The sequence below is a fragment of the Erithacus rubecula genome (assembly GCF_903797595.1).
Source record: "Erithacus rubecula genome assembly, chromosome: 17".
Taxonomy (NCBI): Eukaryota; Metazoa; Chordata; class Aves; order Passeriformes; family Muscicapidae; genus Erithacus; species Erithacus rubecula.
In genome coordinates this window covers 2,115,404-2,131,247 of record NC_136669.1, presented here as the reverse complement: position 1 = coordinate 2,131,247, position 15,844 = coordinate 2,115,404, and the positions used below count along the sequence as shown (strand labels likewise).

The following is a 15,844-nucleotide window of genomic DNA, read 5'->3' as shown; positions in this document are numbered from 1 at the left end:
TGCCTCTCAGATTTGTATGTTAGGTTAAGAGGAGTCATCTTGTGTATCACATTATCTTACCATGGCACCTGTGAATAATAAAGATTGACCAGAAATATTTTCACTTACAAAAGCATTCTTTTACACTAAGTATAGTAACAATAGCCATATACAAAATGGAATTAAACTTGCTGTTTCAATAGGGCCCTTTAGAAAAATCAATTCCTATGGGTTGAAAGAGAAACTGCTCAAAAATCCATTCAGGAATACCTAGAATTCCTTATGGATACGTAATGGAAATATAGTAGAATTAACTGTAAATGGAGTGAGTAGCAAAAAAAGCTTGAAGAACTGACTGTAACAAAATATCCAGTGATGGAAAGCTCTGCAAACTTCTTCTTGCCAGCACTGGCAAGTAAGTAGTTTAGCCAAAAAGAAGGAAAGCAGAAGATACAGCAATCAACTGCAAACAAATGATTATAAACCAGAAAGAAAATGTGAGGAAGAGCTTTGAAAATTATGATTGACAGTGACAACACAGACCAGACAGTTTTTATTTTAAGCAACAGATTGTTGGGAACATGCACCGTATATCAAAGTGAGGGACTTGAAACCTGCTCTTGTCTGTACAGATGTTCTCACTCAGAAAGCAGAGGGAACAGAAGATAAAAGCAGGCTGTCCAACTTCAAAAAAAGGTTTGAATTTTCATTCTGTTTTGACAAGTTTTTGTGCTAGTCTCTGATTTTCAGCGTGGTAGAAAATTCAGCATCTACAAACCTGACCTAAAGTGAGAAACACCTGAAGGGGTACAAGAGAGCCCTTAAGAAGGTGCTATAAGGTGTTTTAATCTTAAATGCTTTTTTATGGAAGGAGGCAGAAATTGGAAATGCTGTAACTGTTGTAGCTCTGGAGCAGGTCATGTGTGCTTGCAGTACCTGGAATGCAAGGCTAAGATCTGAGAGGCAATTTAGGAATCCCTGCTGCAGAAAAGATTTTTTTATGATACAAAGCAAGACAGGATTACTGAGCTCAGAAGGGTTATTTGTGAATAACTTCCAGCTAAAGTGATTAAGGGCTTCAGCCACTAGCCCCAGAAAAAAAAAACAACAAAGAGCATCAGAAACATCCTGCTTGTCGTTGCTGCTGGCTTTTTGTTCAATGAGCAAAAGGTCTGTGTTGGTTTTGGTCCTTTGCCCTTGGGGGCACTTTTAACAAAACATAATACTTGAAAGAATTCCAAAATGTGTTTATTTTTTTTCTTTTCTTTGAACTACGAGGTTAAAGATAAATAAAGGAGTATTTTGATATGTCTAAAAAATACTTGTGATAACAAATAGACAAAGCACTTCCTAACGTTCAAGACTGCAAGTGCACTTTACAAACATTCCACAATTCCTGATAACAAAACCCCCATCCAGTATTTTTTTATTTTAAATGTAAGATAAAGCACTCCATCCTCTTTTAAAAAAGCATCTCTCTAAGAAACATGAATATCTTCAGAAGAATCTTTAATACTTGTGTTTGATTTAAGGTTTTGGGTTTTTTTTTTTAAGTTGCTGTAATAGCTGCCAGAAAAAGCAAGAGCCAAGAAACATACTGAAGAGATAAATGTTGTGATGAGTGTGAATTGGTAAAAGGTTCCTCTGGCAATCTCAGCTTTGCAGAGAGGAAATTTGGGCTCCTGTACAGATGAGTTACTCTTACAGAATTTCACAGTATGAGATGAACAAAGAGACTACCACAAAATCTTAGGCCACCGACTTAAATCTGACTTCAAAGCATTTCAGATCCTAATAGGAAGAGATTTGGATGTGCACAGAGCAGCATGTCTATTTCTGAATTTATTTGCAAAAGTATTCAGAATTCCTTCATATTCCCCATTGCAGATATCACGCCCAATTATATAAATGCATGTAAAACTACTGATAAACCATTGAAAGTGATGACAACATGAGTAATTAAAGCTATATCACTTCACTGTCATACTGGGTGGCTGGAATATTGTGGACAAAGGTTACAATTTACTGTTTCAGGATCTGCCATACAAAAAGCCATGAGAAACCTACAGTGATGAGGAGGGAGCACTCATAGCACTTTCTCAGCCATGGAGATCTGACCAGATGTCAAAACTTTACAGAACTTTATTAGATTTATTGTATTCAGTTTTGTCCTCTCTCCATTTTTTCTGTTTAAATGCTTGTTTTGAGGGACAGTATGATCTCAGTATTCATCATTAAGAAAAATATGTACACATTAATTTTGTACTCAGAGTATCAGCCTTTTCTTCAGGGTTGCCAATACCAGTTCTTTTCAGAGTAGAGCCCATAATAATAACATTTTTCCTCAAAACTATCACTTGTGGCAGCAAGGGACCCCCAGACCAAACAAAAACTAAGTTTTTTGAGTCCAGAATCAAAAAGTCACCTGATAGCAGCTTTCAAAAGAGAGATCTGTGAAGGGTGAGTAGCCTCTGTTTTAATACATTTAGTGCTCAACATTAAACAGAGGATAAAGGTTTATTCTGCTCCTTAGGTGGGAGTATTTCATTCAGCAAAAAAAACAAAAGCTGTGGCACATCTGTTAATATTGTGGTGATTTTAACTGCAGAGAAGCACCAGCAATGTTTATCCTGGATGATGCAAGAGTTGCTGTGGCCATTACATGTATTTACCATGGTTTGCTTTCCCCTTTAAAATGAAGCTGTGCTGTAAGACTGGAGCAAGTTAGTCAGGAAATACCTTGGAACTCCATTGAAAATGATTTGTTAAGGCTTCTTAATGAAAAAAAAGTGTGTAAAAATGCACATTAATGAATACTGGTGGCTAACATCATTAAACTAGCATTGAGTTCAAATACCAGATTCCCAAGATCAGGTATAAGCATTAATAAGGACCTTTTATTCTCACAGAAGTTTTAAATTTGTTTGGTTTCTGTAAACACACATCTCTGAAATTGTACCTCAGAAAAAACCACTCCCTGCCTGACTTCACATTGTCAGAAACAGGTACATCTGTTCAATTTATACAGGGAAAAATTGGAATGAGAAGCATCAAAACTACCACTTGTCTTTTAAAAAAAGATTTTTATTTCTGTTTTTAAATAGCTTGACAAAAACCCATCCATTGGTACTCTGAGTTCAATTGTAAACAGTTACAATACATTAGCACTGTGTATTGATTTTGTACATTAACCTACTTGCAGTGACAATCCATAAGACAAGGCAAAATGAAATGCACTGTGCTAACAATGCCAGAACTGAAAATATTCCAAAAGCTGATGTGGAACTCCCTCCTGTGGTTTGAGTGAGCAGCTTCACAGTCAACAGCTTCTGGCAGCCTGGGGAGCACTCCTGATATTCCAAAGTTCAGATTTCAAGTCTACTATGGAAACTTCTCTCTCAAGTTCAAAGTGTCACAATACATTTTTTAAAATACATACAAAGTTGTAAACATATTTCTCTGGAACAAAAAAAAAAAAAAAAAAAAAAAAAAAAAAAAGGTTTGTGCCAGCCTTCTTCACTTCCCACATTGCAATAAAAAAATAATAATTAAAAAAAAAATAGGGCCAAAGACCAAGGCCATAGACTAAAATTGTTCTGCAGGGATGACATCACAGTTTACAGGAAGTATTGAGTATCAGCTTTGAAAATCAGTCACCATCAGGTAGCAGAACCCATTTTCAAGAAATGGTTTCACTCAACTTCAAGTGATGAATCAGGCACTAAATATTCAATTTCCCTACTTTTAAGAACAAAAGCTTAAATTACATTTAGGAATTATGTTTGATAATAGCTAAAATTGACATAAAATTAAACACTTACACTTTTGCAAGTTTGGATTTTGACCACTTTTGTTATCAAGTTCATAGCAATCTTCCATGAAGAAGGAAGGAATTTGCAAAACAAACTATACATATTAGAGATCATACAAATAAAATGAAATGGACCTTTTCAAGGCAGTTTTTCTTTGTGGAAGTCCCTCTGGTCTTTTTCTAAAATACTTTAGCTTTTAAATTTATTTTATTGTTAACAATGAAATATCCATCTTAGTCTGAATCTTGTATCACTAATTCCAAAAAGACTAAAATAATTGTGATTTTGGGATGCAGTAGAGGATTAATTTCAAAATACAATAGGATTTGCTCTTACCATTGCAGGCTGGTAAAGGATTGCATTATTGTAGCAGTTCTGTATTTATTATTCTCATTTTCACACTGTCAGGAGATTGACATGATCTATGACCTTGTAATTTAAATATGACAGTTGATCATAAATATCAGCATATTCATAGGTTTATTTTAAAGTTCTATCAAGTACAGCTCTTCCTTGAGGATTAGAGGCTGTGCAGTCTAAAAAAGGGGTCTCCTCCCACCCCCAGTTACTGGCTGTACATCACAGAAACAAGTGGCAGAACACATTTTATTCTGTGCACTCTTAGGGGGGAAAGAAAGGTTTTAAAATATTCCTGTGAATATGCTCTTTATTTTTTTTTTGAAAGTTACACTAAGTTCTAATCTTATTTTGTAAGCCCCAAATTCTAGCTGCAATTCTCAGCTGTCAGAGGTACCACATACTCAAATTAAATATTGGATTTTAATTAAAGCAGCTGTTTTGTAGAGGAAAAAAAAGCATCAAAATGTCACATTGACTGCATATTGCTCTGTCAGTTATACCACCTGTCCTACAACCTAATGAGAGACTATGGAGTCTTACATCTCTACATGGTTTCTGTCAATTTGTTGTGCATAATTAATTACAGGACAGTGTTTCTAAGGTGGAACAAAATACCAGCATATGCTTATGCTATGAAATTATAGGGAGAGAACTATCTGCATGACCAGGCCATAAAAACAAAAGCAACTTGTCAATAAGATTATATATTAGGAGAGTACATACAGGCTTTCCTCTTCCAAAAATTAAATGTTTATACCTATAAGGGGCAAAGGTGGGGAGAAGAAAAAAGGAAGCAAACTTTGGCAAAGTTTAAGAAAGTGCTGCTTTGTAGCCCTAATAATAATAACTTTTAAAAAAAGAGAGAAATAAACCACAAACAACAAACCACCAAACTTCAAACAACAGCAAAACCAAACCCAACACTGAAAAAGCAAAAGGCTAAAAAATGTCTACAGCTAGAACTGTGCAGGATGATGCAGACACACAATTGCTAAGATTGCACTGGCTAAAACCACACAGAGAAGTAACAGCACCATCTCTACTGCATTTAGCACTGCAACATCAGAAAGGAAATCAGCATTTGCATAAGCATCCCAACATCATACTGTGCTAAAACACTTTTTATCTGCATGCAGAGCTCTGTGCACACACATTTAAAAGTATATTTTCTTTTCAAAGCAGTACACCATGTAGTAAATTTTCACTCAAGTGTAACTACTAGGAAATTGTCTAAATATTAAGTATTTTCTTATTTCTGTTCTAATGGCAGAAATAAAACTTTGCTATGTAGTGCAGGAAGGATCTGGATGCTAATGAATGAAAATTCAGATAACACAAGTTGTTTAGTAGAACCTTGACACTTTGCTTAGAAATAAACTCTTTCTAGAGAAGTATGAGAGACAAAAATACAGAAATACAAAGGCAACTCCTGGTTGAGTATAAAGGTCCCTTAGTACTAAGAATGTTATTTTTCTGTACTATGATAATCATCTGAGACAGCCCTAACAGCACATGAACTCAGGATTTTCCACATTGGACATAGTGAAGCCATGAAACTCCACACAAACTGGTTCTTGGCCAAGACTCCTTCCATCTTTTGAGATGAGTTAATATCAACACATCTGTAAGAAGAGAACAACACCCTAAACCATAGTGTTAGATATAACTATATTTTCAAAGGATGGATGCCATCCTTCAGGTTCCCTGTTCTCTCTCCAGACAGGAAAAGCCATTTAAACATTGTCTCAGTCAGGGCAGACAGTTCTGTTAGTGCAAGAACAGTGCTTTCAATCCATGGCCTCCCCAGGTTTAAAGTGCAGTATATTACATGAGATTTTAACATACCAAACTATCCTTTATTTGAATTTCAGAAGGAATGTTCAAGTTAAAATTACCTTTTAGGTTTCAAGCAATAAAATTCAAGGCAAGATACATAAACTATCTTCAAATGGATTAAACCCACTTATTTAAGTATTCTTTGTATCTTATGTTCAATATACATGTAATACACAACAAACATCCATAATTTCACTTAGCTATATTGTATTTAAAGTGATCCTGTAATAAGTGATGAAAGGCCACACACTCAAACAAGATTTTGCTTAAAACAGGACTGTATTAGCTGGACTGTGATACATAACACAGTTCAATATTCCAAGATCTCCTCCTCCATAGGCTTGTCAATAAGGAGAAGGCACTCTGCTGTACACACATTTAAATTCTAGTTTATTGGTAGTGTCTCTCATGTTTCATTTCCTCCCCCTTTGAAATCACCATGAAAAAAAGGTGCATTAAAAACTGGATTGATGCTTTTATTCCTTTAGCTACTCCTCTTGCCTATTAATTGACAATCTCACCTACAACCTGCTAGAACTATGGTTCCCAAAACATGCAGTTCCCAAAAGAGACACAGCAGAGAATGTTCCAGGCCAAACCAGTCAGCTGCACAAACAGGATCTCAAGTAACAACTGCAGGTACAGCTGTGCCAATTGATCCTTTGTACAGGAGGTGCAAGCACTCAGGTTTTGGGTGCAGGACTGTGTTCATGTACATCTTAAGGTCAGGCTCACCATACAGGAGCTGCATAGAGAGATTAATATGGATTTGCACAATGTTGTTTTTAGCAATCAAGCCAGCCTAAACTGGCTCCAACCCCTCCCTGCCTTCATTCCTCTGCCTTCAGCTCTGGCAAGTGTTTTTTTGGGTCAAGATAGAGGCAGACAGCAGCTTAACACTAACTCCAAGCCAGAGACATTTGGAGAAGTGTCTTTGGTGTTGTGGGATGTCAGATCCACATCCCTTCAAGAATCTTGAACCTCTGCAACACCACATGTTAAATTGTGTAAATACCACTCACACAAGGCTGATAAATTCCAGCAGTGGAGATGAGAGTGAATAGCTTGACTAAGAGGGAACTGTTGCTGTCAGAGTAATTACTTAAAATACATAATCCAGTATTATTTTGAGGCTTTTGGTCACTTTGTGACAGGTAATTGCACAGTCAAAGGTCTACAAGTTAATCATTTAAATGCACACCAGGGGAAAGTTATTTTGTAAATTAAAGTAAGTGGCTTTTTCATCTCTTTTAGCACCCAAAAGAATCAGCCAATGGGGATCATGAAACACAACATATCATTTAACATAAAAACTAATACACCTTATTTTCAGCACTCAAGATTTTAAAACTTCAACACTTCTCTCCTTAAGACTGATAACCAGCATCTCATCTTCATAATCAAGGACTTCTCTACACATGTGTGCTAACAGTCCAATAACCACCACACTGGAAACTCTACTGGCTTTCCAGGTAAGTTCAGTTCAAATGAAATGCAACATAATTTCCTCTCTTTTCAAGATAAAGCAAGACCAGCTGGCAAAAAGGATACCTAGTGTGTGAATCACTGCCTTGGCTTTACTCCACATTAAATCCTCTTTTATGTCAGAGTCAAGGGGAAGCTGAAAATGCATCCTAACCCACACACCAATACCTCCCTCTTCATGTGAGCCTTTATAGCACACTAACCTGACCTACAGCAATGCCCCTGCTGAGAATTTTGGACATTGAATTCAAAGTTTGACCTACTGCACAATGAGTTCCTCCACTGAAGTGCCAACAGGTGCCTATTCCTCAAAATTCTATTCACCAGCAGCTCTATGGATTCCAGCTTTCTTGCCCCATTCTTTGGCAAACCTCATTGTTAGAAGCCTGTGCCAAAGTCAGACCCAGAAGTTATTACTGTATTTCAGCAATAATAATCACTTTTTCAAGGAAAACAAAAATTGGTTTACAAATGTCTATTGTAGCACAATAAAGCTCACAAGGTATTGTTAAATTAAAAGCAGTACCATCCTTGGAAAGGGATGCTGCTGAGAATTATGCTGTATTGAAGACCACCCTCCCAACAGCTTTCCAGTTCAAAGTGTTCTAAGGACTGATACAATAGTTGCTGTTGGATTCAGAGCAGGAATTCAATTCTACAAGAAACAAGTTTCATTGGAAATGGGTATAAATAGTAGTAGCCAGAACACTCCACTAATACAAACTCTATAGAAAACAAATCTGTGCTAATCAAATGGGTTGTAGTTAGTGTTAACAGCAGACCTGCAGAAGTCCCAGAGTCTGAAGATTATGAAGTTCTTTACACTCAGGTGCAGCTATTCATTACAAAAAAAAAAGTCCCTATTCTTCCAACAGCCAGTTTTAACTAGCAATTATACAACTGTAGTTTTTACTTCTGCTATCTAATTCTCACTAAAACCTGAACTGTAACCTTCTCTCACTTATTTTCAGCTAATAATAAAAATAATTGTTACTAAAATCTCAATACTTTTTTACCTTCACTACTGCATACCAGAGATCTGCTAGTGCAAAAGCTAGCACAGAGATTACTAGTTGTGTGATGTGAAAATAATTAGTCACATATTGTATATTCAGAAGCATTTGCTGATATCCAAGTGTTTGCTCTGAAGATACAAGGTTTAAGCAACAAAGAAATAAACATGGTTTCTGGTTGTTTGAGAGTCCCACAGCAGAGTTGTTCAGAGAGGGAACTGGATTAGAACAGAGATCAGGGAGTCCACCAAGCTCCAATGCTGTGAAAAATACAAACTGCAATTCATTCTCTTGGCTACTGCTCATTTCTAATTCCAGAAGCCACAGGTTTTTATTATATCGCAAATTTCCCAGACAGAATTGTGCAAAACGTACAAAGTTGTCTCCTGGGCAGCATGAGCTGAAGTCTCCAGAAATGCTACAAGCTTCTTCCAGCCAGCCTGTCACTGAAATGCCACCAATGCAGTGAGAAACCCTATCAAGACTGTCTTGCCCAGAAGAAAAATGCAGATGAAATGAATCCTTCCAAGGAGCAGCTGCACTTGAGTTCATCCCTGCTGATTCACTGAAACTCAGAGGCATTTCCTTGCCAGCAGAAGACAGAGGTATGGTATTACAGAGAGAACAATTCCTGGTGTTATATAATTCTTGTAAACTGCTACTATGATTTTGAGAACTGTCCAACATGGAATGCACGTGTGTCGGATGAGCTGCTGCCTTGTGATCATCTGGGCCATTGTCACAAACTCGTTTCTGGGTGAAGTCTTCTTTCTTCATAGTCCTAGAGCACAGGAGCACAGCTCTGCTGCTTCTCAACAGGCTGGATTTGAAGTGTGACTGACTTTAGTTGCAGCATACAGCAGAAGCAGCACACCAAGTCACAAGTCAATGGATCTCAATATGGACCTAAAGAGAAAGAATGCAGGGAGTTAATACACTGATACCCCAGTTTCCTGGTTCCCAGTGTATTGAACCAAAAATAATTTAAAATCTTTCACGTTAAGAATAATTCAGCTACAGAAAGTAACAGTTGTCCCAAAAGACAAGTCTCCCTATAGGCTGCTTGAGCACATCCAGAGAGGTAGGAAGTACGCCCAAATACCAGCTGCCCTTCTGTAGTTTCAATTTAATCTGCTACAAATTCTCTTTTGGTGACAGGCATGAAAGTGAGTCAGCAAACGAGCAGCCAGAGAGATCTGCTGTGTAACAGCAGCATTTCATTTAACCAATGGAAACGCAGGCTGGGACTGATCAGGGGCTTAACATGAAAAGCTAATATTAAAGTAATCCTCCTATAAACAGAAGTACAAGCTGAAATCAGACACACAGCACTGGAAATCAACAGTGTAGGACGAACAGCTTCCCAGAGGGAACTGGTCAGACTGGCTGCCCCAGCAGTTAGCGGGTGTCAGCTGCAGCACAAAGGACAAGCTGGTGGTGTTCCAGCAGAACCATTCTGTTCAGCACCGATAATGAGCAAAGACAAGGCTTTTCCAGCTACCAAGGTTACTAGGCTACGTGTACAACTCCTGGCCATCTGGCTCATTTTCAACCTTCAGAATTGTAGGGCAAATGGCAAAAACAAAAATGGGAGACGCCACATTTTGATCTCTTCCCATTTCAATATATCTTTTACAAGTAACAAACTCCCACCAGACTTGTTTTTTAACCCTTGGATACTGGCCAGATGTCAAAACTTTGATTACAGCTATGTTTACGAGGAGAAAGTGTCCAATTCTTGGCTAGAACAGATGTTTGTAGTGACAGTGCACAGCCTGCTTCTGTTGCCAGTTAAGTTAAAAGCAAATCTTTCATTTCATCACAAAAACAACGAAACTTCAACCCCACAACAGGTCAAAGCTCTGTTAGAGAGTTCCACATAGTGTAGAAACGGGCTCAAAACAGGAGAGATACAAATTAAATCTGAACTGTCTTTTTCATGCAATAACATTGATATTTAAAACTGTCCGCATTTTCCATGAACAGCTGCAGCTGTTCTTGATTTAAAAAAAAAACCCCAATAAATTGATGAAGGAAATGGATTTTTTCGCTCCTTAAAGGTGTCAGGACCGTACTGACAATTGTATTCCCAGTTTTTAAGTCAACTCTGGGTTAGGAAAAGGAACAGGGAAGCGGCACGTTAGGTGTGACACGCAGAGCGAGCAGCACAGCGGGCACCGGCCGGGGGAGGCTGCGGGGCTGTCCCCGAGCACAAGCCCAGGGACGGTGACGGTGGCACCGGGCAGGGACAGCCCCCGCCCCGGGCACGGACCGCCGCTCGTCGGCCGCGCTCCGCCGTTACTGGCAGCGGCTGCGAACCGCCCCGGGCCGGCCGGTGACACCGGGACACGAGCCCGCCCCGGCCCCGCCGCCCCCGCCCACCTGCAGCCGCACGTTGAGCATCATGGAGGCGACGATGTAGAGGTAGGGGAAGTTGATGCGGAGCTTCCAGGCCAGGTCGAAGAAGATGAGGAGGGTCCTGGTGAGCCCCTTGCAGAACACGCCGTAGGATCTGGCCGCGGCCGACTGGGAGAGCCTGGCAGCGAGCGCGGACAGAGCCGCCGCCATAAACCCGCCCCCGCTCCCGCGGCCGCGCCGCGCCCGGGCGCCGCCGCCGCCTCCCCGCGCTGCGCGTGCCCGCCGGGCGGGGCGCGCGGCCGCGCGTCAGCACCGCGCGTGCGCCGGCCGGGCCGGCCCGGGCTGCGCAGCGCGCGGCTCTGCTCGCTGCGCATGCGCGAGGGGTGGGTGGGGCGCGGCGCGGGGCCGTTGGCACAGGGGCGCTACCGGCCCCGCCCTCACGCGCCACCGCCCCGCCAGGCCCCGCCCTCCCACCGCCCTCACGCGCCACCGCCCCGCCAGGCCCCGCCCTCCCACCGCCCTCCCGCCGCCATCACGCGCCACCGCCCCGCCAGGCCCCGCCCTCCCGCCGCCCTCACGCGCCGCCGCCCCGCCCTCGGCCTTCCCGGCCCTCAGGTGTCGGTGTCGTGAGGGGAGCGCGCCAGGTCACCGCTGCGATCACCGAGTTCAGCTCCTGGCTCCGCACAGGGCACTCCCCAGGAGTCCCGCTAGCTGCCCAAGAGCGTTATCCGGGCATTTCTTGAACTCTTGCCAGGTTTGGTGCTGTAGCGGGGAGTCTGTTCCAGCCCCACCTTCTTGGTGAAAAGCCATCTACTCATACCCAACTTTAACCAACCCTGGGTTACCGTGATTCAAGCCATTTTCTGAGGGCGTGACCCAGGTGTTCTGTCCGGCCCGCCCTGTGACACCTGCAGGGATGTTGTAGAATCACAGGGTTGGAAGGAGCTTTCAGGGCCCCAGTCCCAGCCCTGCCGTGTCAGGCTCAGTTTCCACCATCCCGGATTGCCCCAAGCCTGCCCAGCCTGGCCTCGGGCAGCCCGTGCCACCCTCACACGGGGGAATTTGCTCCAAACATCTGAACCCACTCTCTTTCAGTGTGACATGTCAGTCATAGTTTTTGTGTTTGGGTGCGTTTTATTGTGATTTTGTTGTTTACACAGCTACCTGATGAATTCGGTCAGCCAGCTACTGTCACAATGAAATGCTTTGCTTTGCCTTTCAAGCCAATACTTGAGTTACATAATGAATTAAAAATAGACTGTTCAGGTCTGGGTTACACACAAAGTTTTAAAAACATTTTGCAAACATTTTCTAGAAAGGTCTTCGAAATAAACTACCATCATGACACTTTTCAAGTCAGCAAAAATGTCCCAAGAGATGAACAGTTGACCAATATAATTTTTGGACATGGCCCCATTTTTTCCCCTAGAACTGTTCTTTTCAGTTTCCATTCAATCAGCTTTCAATAACTGAAATGAAAAAGAAAAATCAATATATTGATCTAATCTTCTTATAAAATACTATTATATTGACACAGAATCAAGCTGATGTACAGAGAAAGAATAATTTCCAGAACATCATATTTAACAGCTTTCCATTATTAATTGGAAAAACACGTAGGATACACAAAGGTTAAATCAGGAACTGATTAACTTTGTATTTACCAGTAGATGTCTGCCAGTCTCATTAGCTCTGGCTCATGTTGCACATTGCAACAGATGTGACACAGTATCAATTTTTAAAATCTTGATTAAGAGTAAATTACTTTCTACGCTAAAATAGGCAATATAATTACAAAATTAGGTCATAATGACAAGCTAGCATCAGTATTTATTTGGATCTAATGATTTCATTAAATAGTGAGATTGATGAAACACTCTTTAGCTTTCCAACAAAGAAATTAGCAGATAATGCAATTCAACACCAATTGAAGAGATTTGCCAGAGATTTTGTCACATGAAGGTTTGGAAATTAGCTAATTATTTTGATAGTGAAGCTAAACCTCAAAGCATCCCACACTTCCTCTTTAATTTCAGCTCTGTCATGGTGGTAAAATAATTTTCAATTTAGCTAAAACACTGATTACTTTGGTATGCAGAAGTCCAAGACTACTGACATGCAATTTGCAGCCGATGCTTGTAGAGATTATTTTCCATCACTTTAATGCCATCATCTCACTTTTGCATCTCAACCCTGACTTGTGTCAATATTTCTGCTGAGGGAGTTATGATGATAGAGACACAGGGAGAAGTCTCAGGTCCTTGTTTATAAATATATAATGATGCCTCTGTTCCATAAAGCTCACAGTCATATACAGGGATTACTGTTGTGAAATGGTCTTCAGCAACAGTGGAAGCACTGTCTGTTACTGCTTGCTAAACCTGAGGGTAGACATCAGTGAATGCAAAGCCTTATGTGGTTTCTGTAACTGAAATTCCTGACAGAAGAAAGATTTGTCAGAAGCTACCTAAAGAAAACACAGGATTTGTTTCTGTTTTGTACATATACCAGAGACATCATCTATGCTAGAATCACATGAATGGGATGCATTTCTTTTACGCTTTATTAATAATTTAAAGCTTTACATTATTGCATTTTATTTTCATGCTTCTTTAATCTGTTCTCTCTGATGCAGCAAATGCTGACATTTAAAAATTGTGGTTCCTTTTTTATTGCTGGCTTTGGTTCCTCTAGAGCAGACTGACTGCTATATTTGAACAGTATACATATCACATGCAAGTACAGGGTTTTTTCAACACTCAGGAAGATAATCATGCCAAAACTGTTTGCCTGGAATATCTATCCATTACTTGTGGATTAGAATATTTTCTAATATTAATTTTATGTCATGATACCTCCCCAGGCTATTTTAAGATGAAAAAGCATCTGGAAACCCTGTTTTCTCCAGTAAGGTAAGTTTCTCTGCTTCTAGTGATGTTTGGGGGGGTTTTGCTTCTGATTTTAATAGAAATTATCTAAAGAGAGAAGAGTGCAATATGCTGAAAAACTCATTCCACCCTCTGACACTTCACACCTTTGCTTCATGTAAAATTGGCTTTTGCACTTCAGTCCAAGGCCCAGTTTCCAGTGATTGTGAATTCCAGTTACAGCTTTTCACCCTAAACCAGTTTTTCCACTATTGTTAAGGACAGAAGGTTCCTTTTGACCTCAGTACTGTACATGCAGAGTCCTGGAGGCAAGTGAACAGAAGTGCTGTCAGCAGGAGGTGTCATCTGTGAGAAAGGGAGCACACCTGTGAATCACTGCCAGGTGTTCTGCTTGTTTCCCTGGGCCTTCCCTACTCCTGTGGCTTCATTCATGAGCTGTCAGCTACAGAGCACAGTCATAGCTGGGGATGAAAGATACAACAAAAGTGCAAATTATTATTGTCTCTGTAACGTTGATAGTCTGTGTCATGGTGAGTAGAACTTTCTAGTATTGCATCAGTGTGGTTACCCTGCCACTCCCCCCACACACAATTCAGGCACTATCCCAAACAATCTTAAATAATGATTTCTTCTTGATGTCTAAGAAAAAGACTCTCAACAACAATTGTAATGTGAGAGAAGACAAGGTGATAGAGCATGGAATAATATTAAGACTGATCTAAGCCTCAGCTGTATGATTCATGATTTTATCAGAGGTATGGAAAGATTTATAATGTGTTATTTTCACTGCCACTCATTATTTTCTTCCATCCTACTCCTCTGAGGTGCATTTGTAACTATTCTGTGTACAACTCAGCACTGCAGTCATATGTATCAAACTGAGAATTCTTCTAATAAGTTGTCTGTTATTAACTTCTCACTCCTTTGCCTATAAACTTATTTCGTTAAACTAATATTTCAAAATATTCCGTGTTGCTCTCTCTTCTCATTCTCAGGGGAAAATCCATACCTGCAAAGTGCTGAGTATTTGTAGCACGATGTGAGTTATCTTTTTCTCTTTAAAAACAAACACACTGCATACTAGGTAAACCAAAAAAGATGCAAAATAAAATAAAATGTAGCTGAACTATAAAAATGTTTCACAGTAGAATAATTATCATGTATTTTAAGGAGCATACACACAATTGTCTGCCAGGGTAAATAAAGATATTGTAAGAAAAACATCAGCTATGATTTCAAATGCAAAAGTTTTAAAAATTTATAACATCTGAGGAAATAAGTATTTACAAATGTATGGAGGACAATTATCTAAATATGTTGCCATTGTCATCACCTACCCAAACTGTAATATTGTTTTTAATGGCTAACAGTAAATATTTACCTAGGCATTTTCTAATGTTGTCAATTATATATCAAATTCGGTATAAAATTGTCAATCTAAAACCTATTTAAACCATGCCCTGTGGTTTAACTTGAGTATTTTTTGAGAGCACAAAATAATTGATCCCAAAACAATAGGGTGCATGAGCACAGAAAAGAACATATGTAAAAAGATAATGCTTGTCTCATGACAGGATCATAAAACAATTTGTACTAAAGTGTTTTTTCTCTTACAACCTTCATCCTTGTCTTTGTGTGCTATTTTGTAATTATATTGTAAATGCTATTGTACCTCTTTTTCATAGAAAAACCTCTAATCATCCCTCTGTTATACACTGGATAAAAAAATAACCACTGAAGGAAGAGACAGGTGGTGGAAAATCAGAAGCAGTTTGACATGTCCCTCGAATCTCCCCATATGCTGGGTGTGACACCAGTTAGACACTTGGCTTTAAAGATATTTAGCTTAAGTGACAACTCATTCCAGCTTCCATCTGTGTGAGGGAACACGGACGTACTAATGTTGCAAAAACAGCCTTTCAGTTCACAGTGATAGTTGGGATTTCCTCTCTGATTAGCTCTGCTCAATGAAAGAAAAATGAAAGGAAATGAAACTGTCTTGGAATGCTCTGCCCACTGATGAAGTTGCATTGTGTGGTATCAAAATAATTTAGAAATGTTCTGAAATGAAGACCAAATCACTGGGAAACCCCCCTCGATGGTGGTTTTGTTC

At 39.9% G+C, this 15,844-nt stretch overlaps 1 protein-coding gene across 1 annotated transcript; it reads right to left on the bottom strand.

Moving 5' to 3' along the window:
* Positions 1-8,781: 8,781 nt before the first annotated feature.
* SMIM10L3 (small integral membrane protein 10 like 3) lies at positions 8,782-11,172 on the bottom strand. Its single transcript, XM_079320333.1, has 2 exons — positions 10,868-11,172; positions 8,782-9,391 (listed from the first exon to the last, which is right to left on the bottom strand). Exons 1-2 carry the CDS (start codon positions 11,051-11,053, stop codon positions 9,371-9,373), a joined length of 207 nt encoding a protein of 68 aa, XP_079176459.1. The 5' UTR covers positions 11,054-11,172; the 3' UTR covers positions 8,782-9,370.
* Between the last annotated feature and the right edge of the window lie 4,672 nt (positions 11,173-15,844).

Bases quoted from the DNA above. Each gene is read 5' to 3' on its own strand.
- SMIM10L3 (XM_079320333.1), bottom strand. From the start codon at position 11,053: ATGGCGGCGGCTCTGTCCGCGCTCGCTGCCAGGCTCTCCCAGTCGGCC. The intron at 9,392-10,867 runs GTGGGCGGGGGC...CTTTCTCTTTAG, and splicing joins TGCTCAACGTGCGGCTGCAG to GTCCATATTGAGATCCATTG.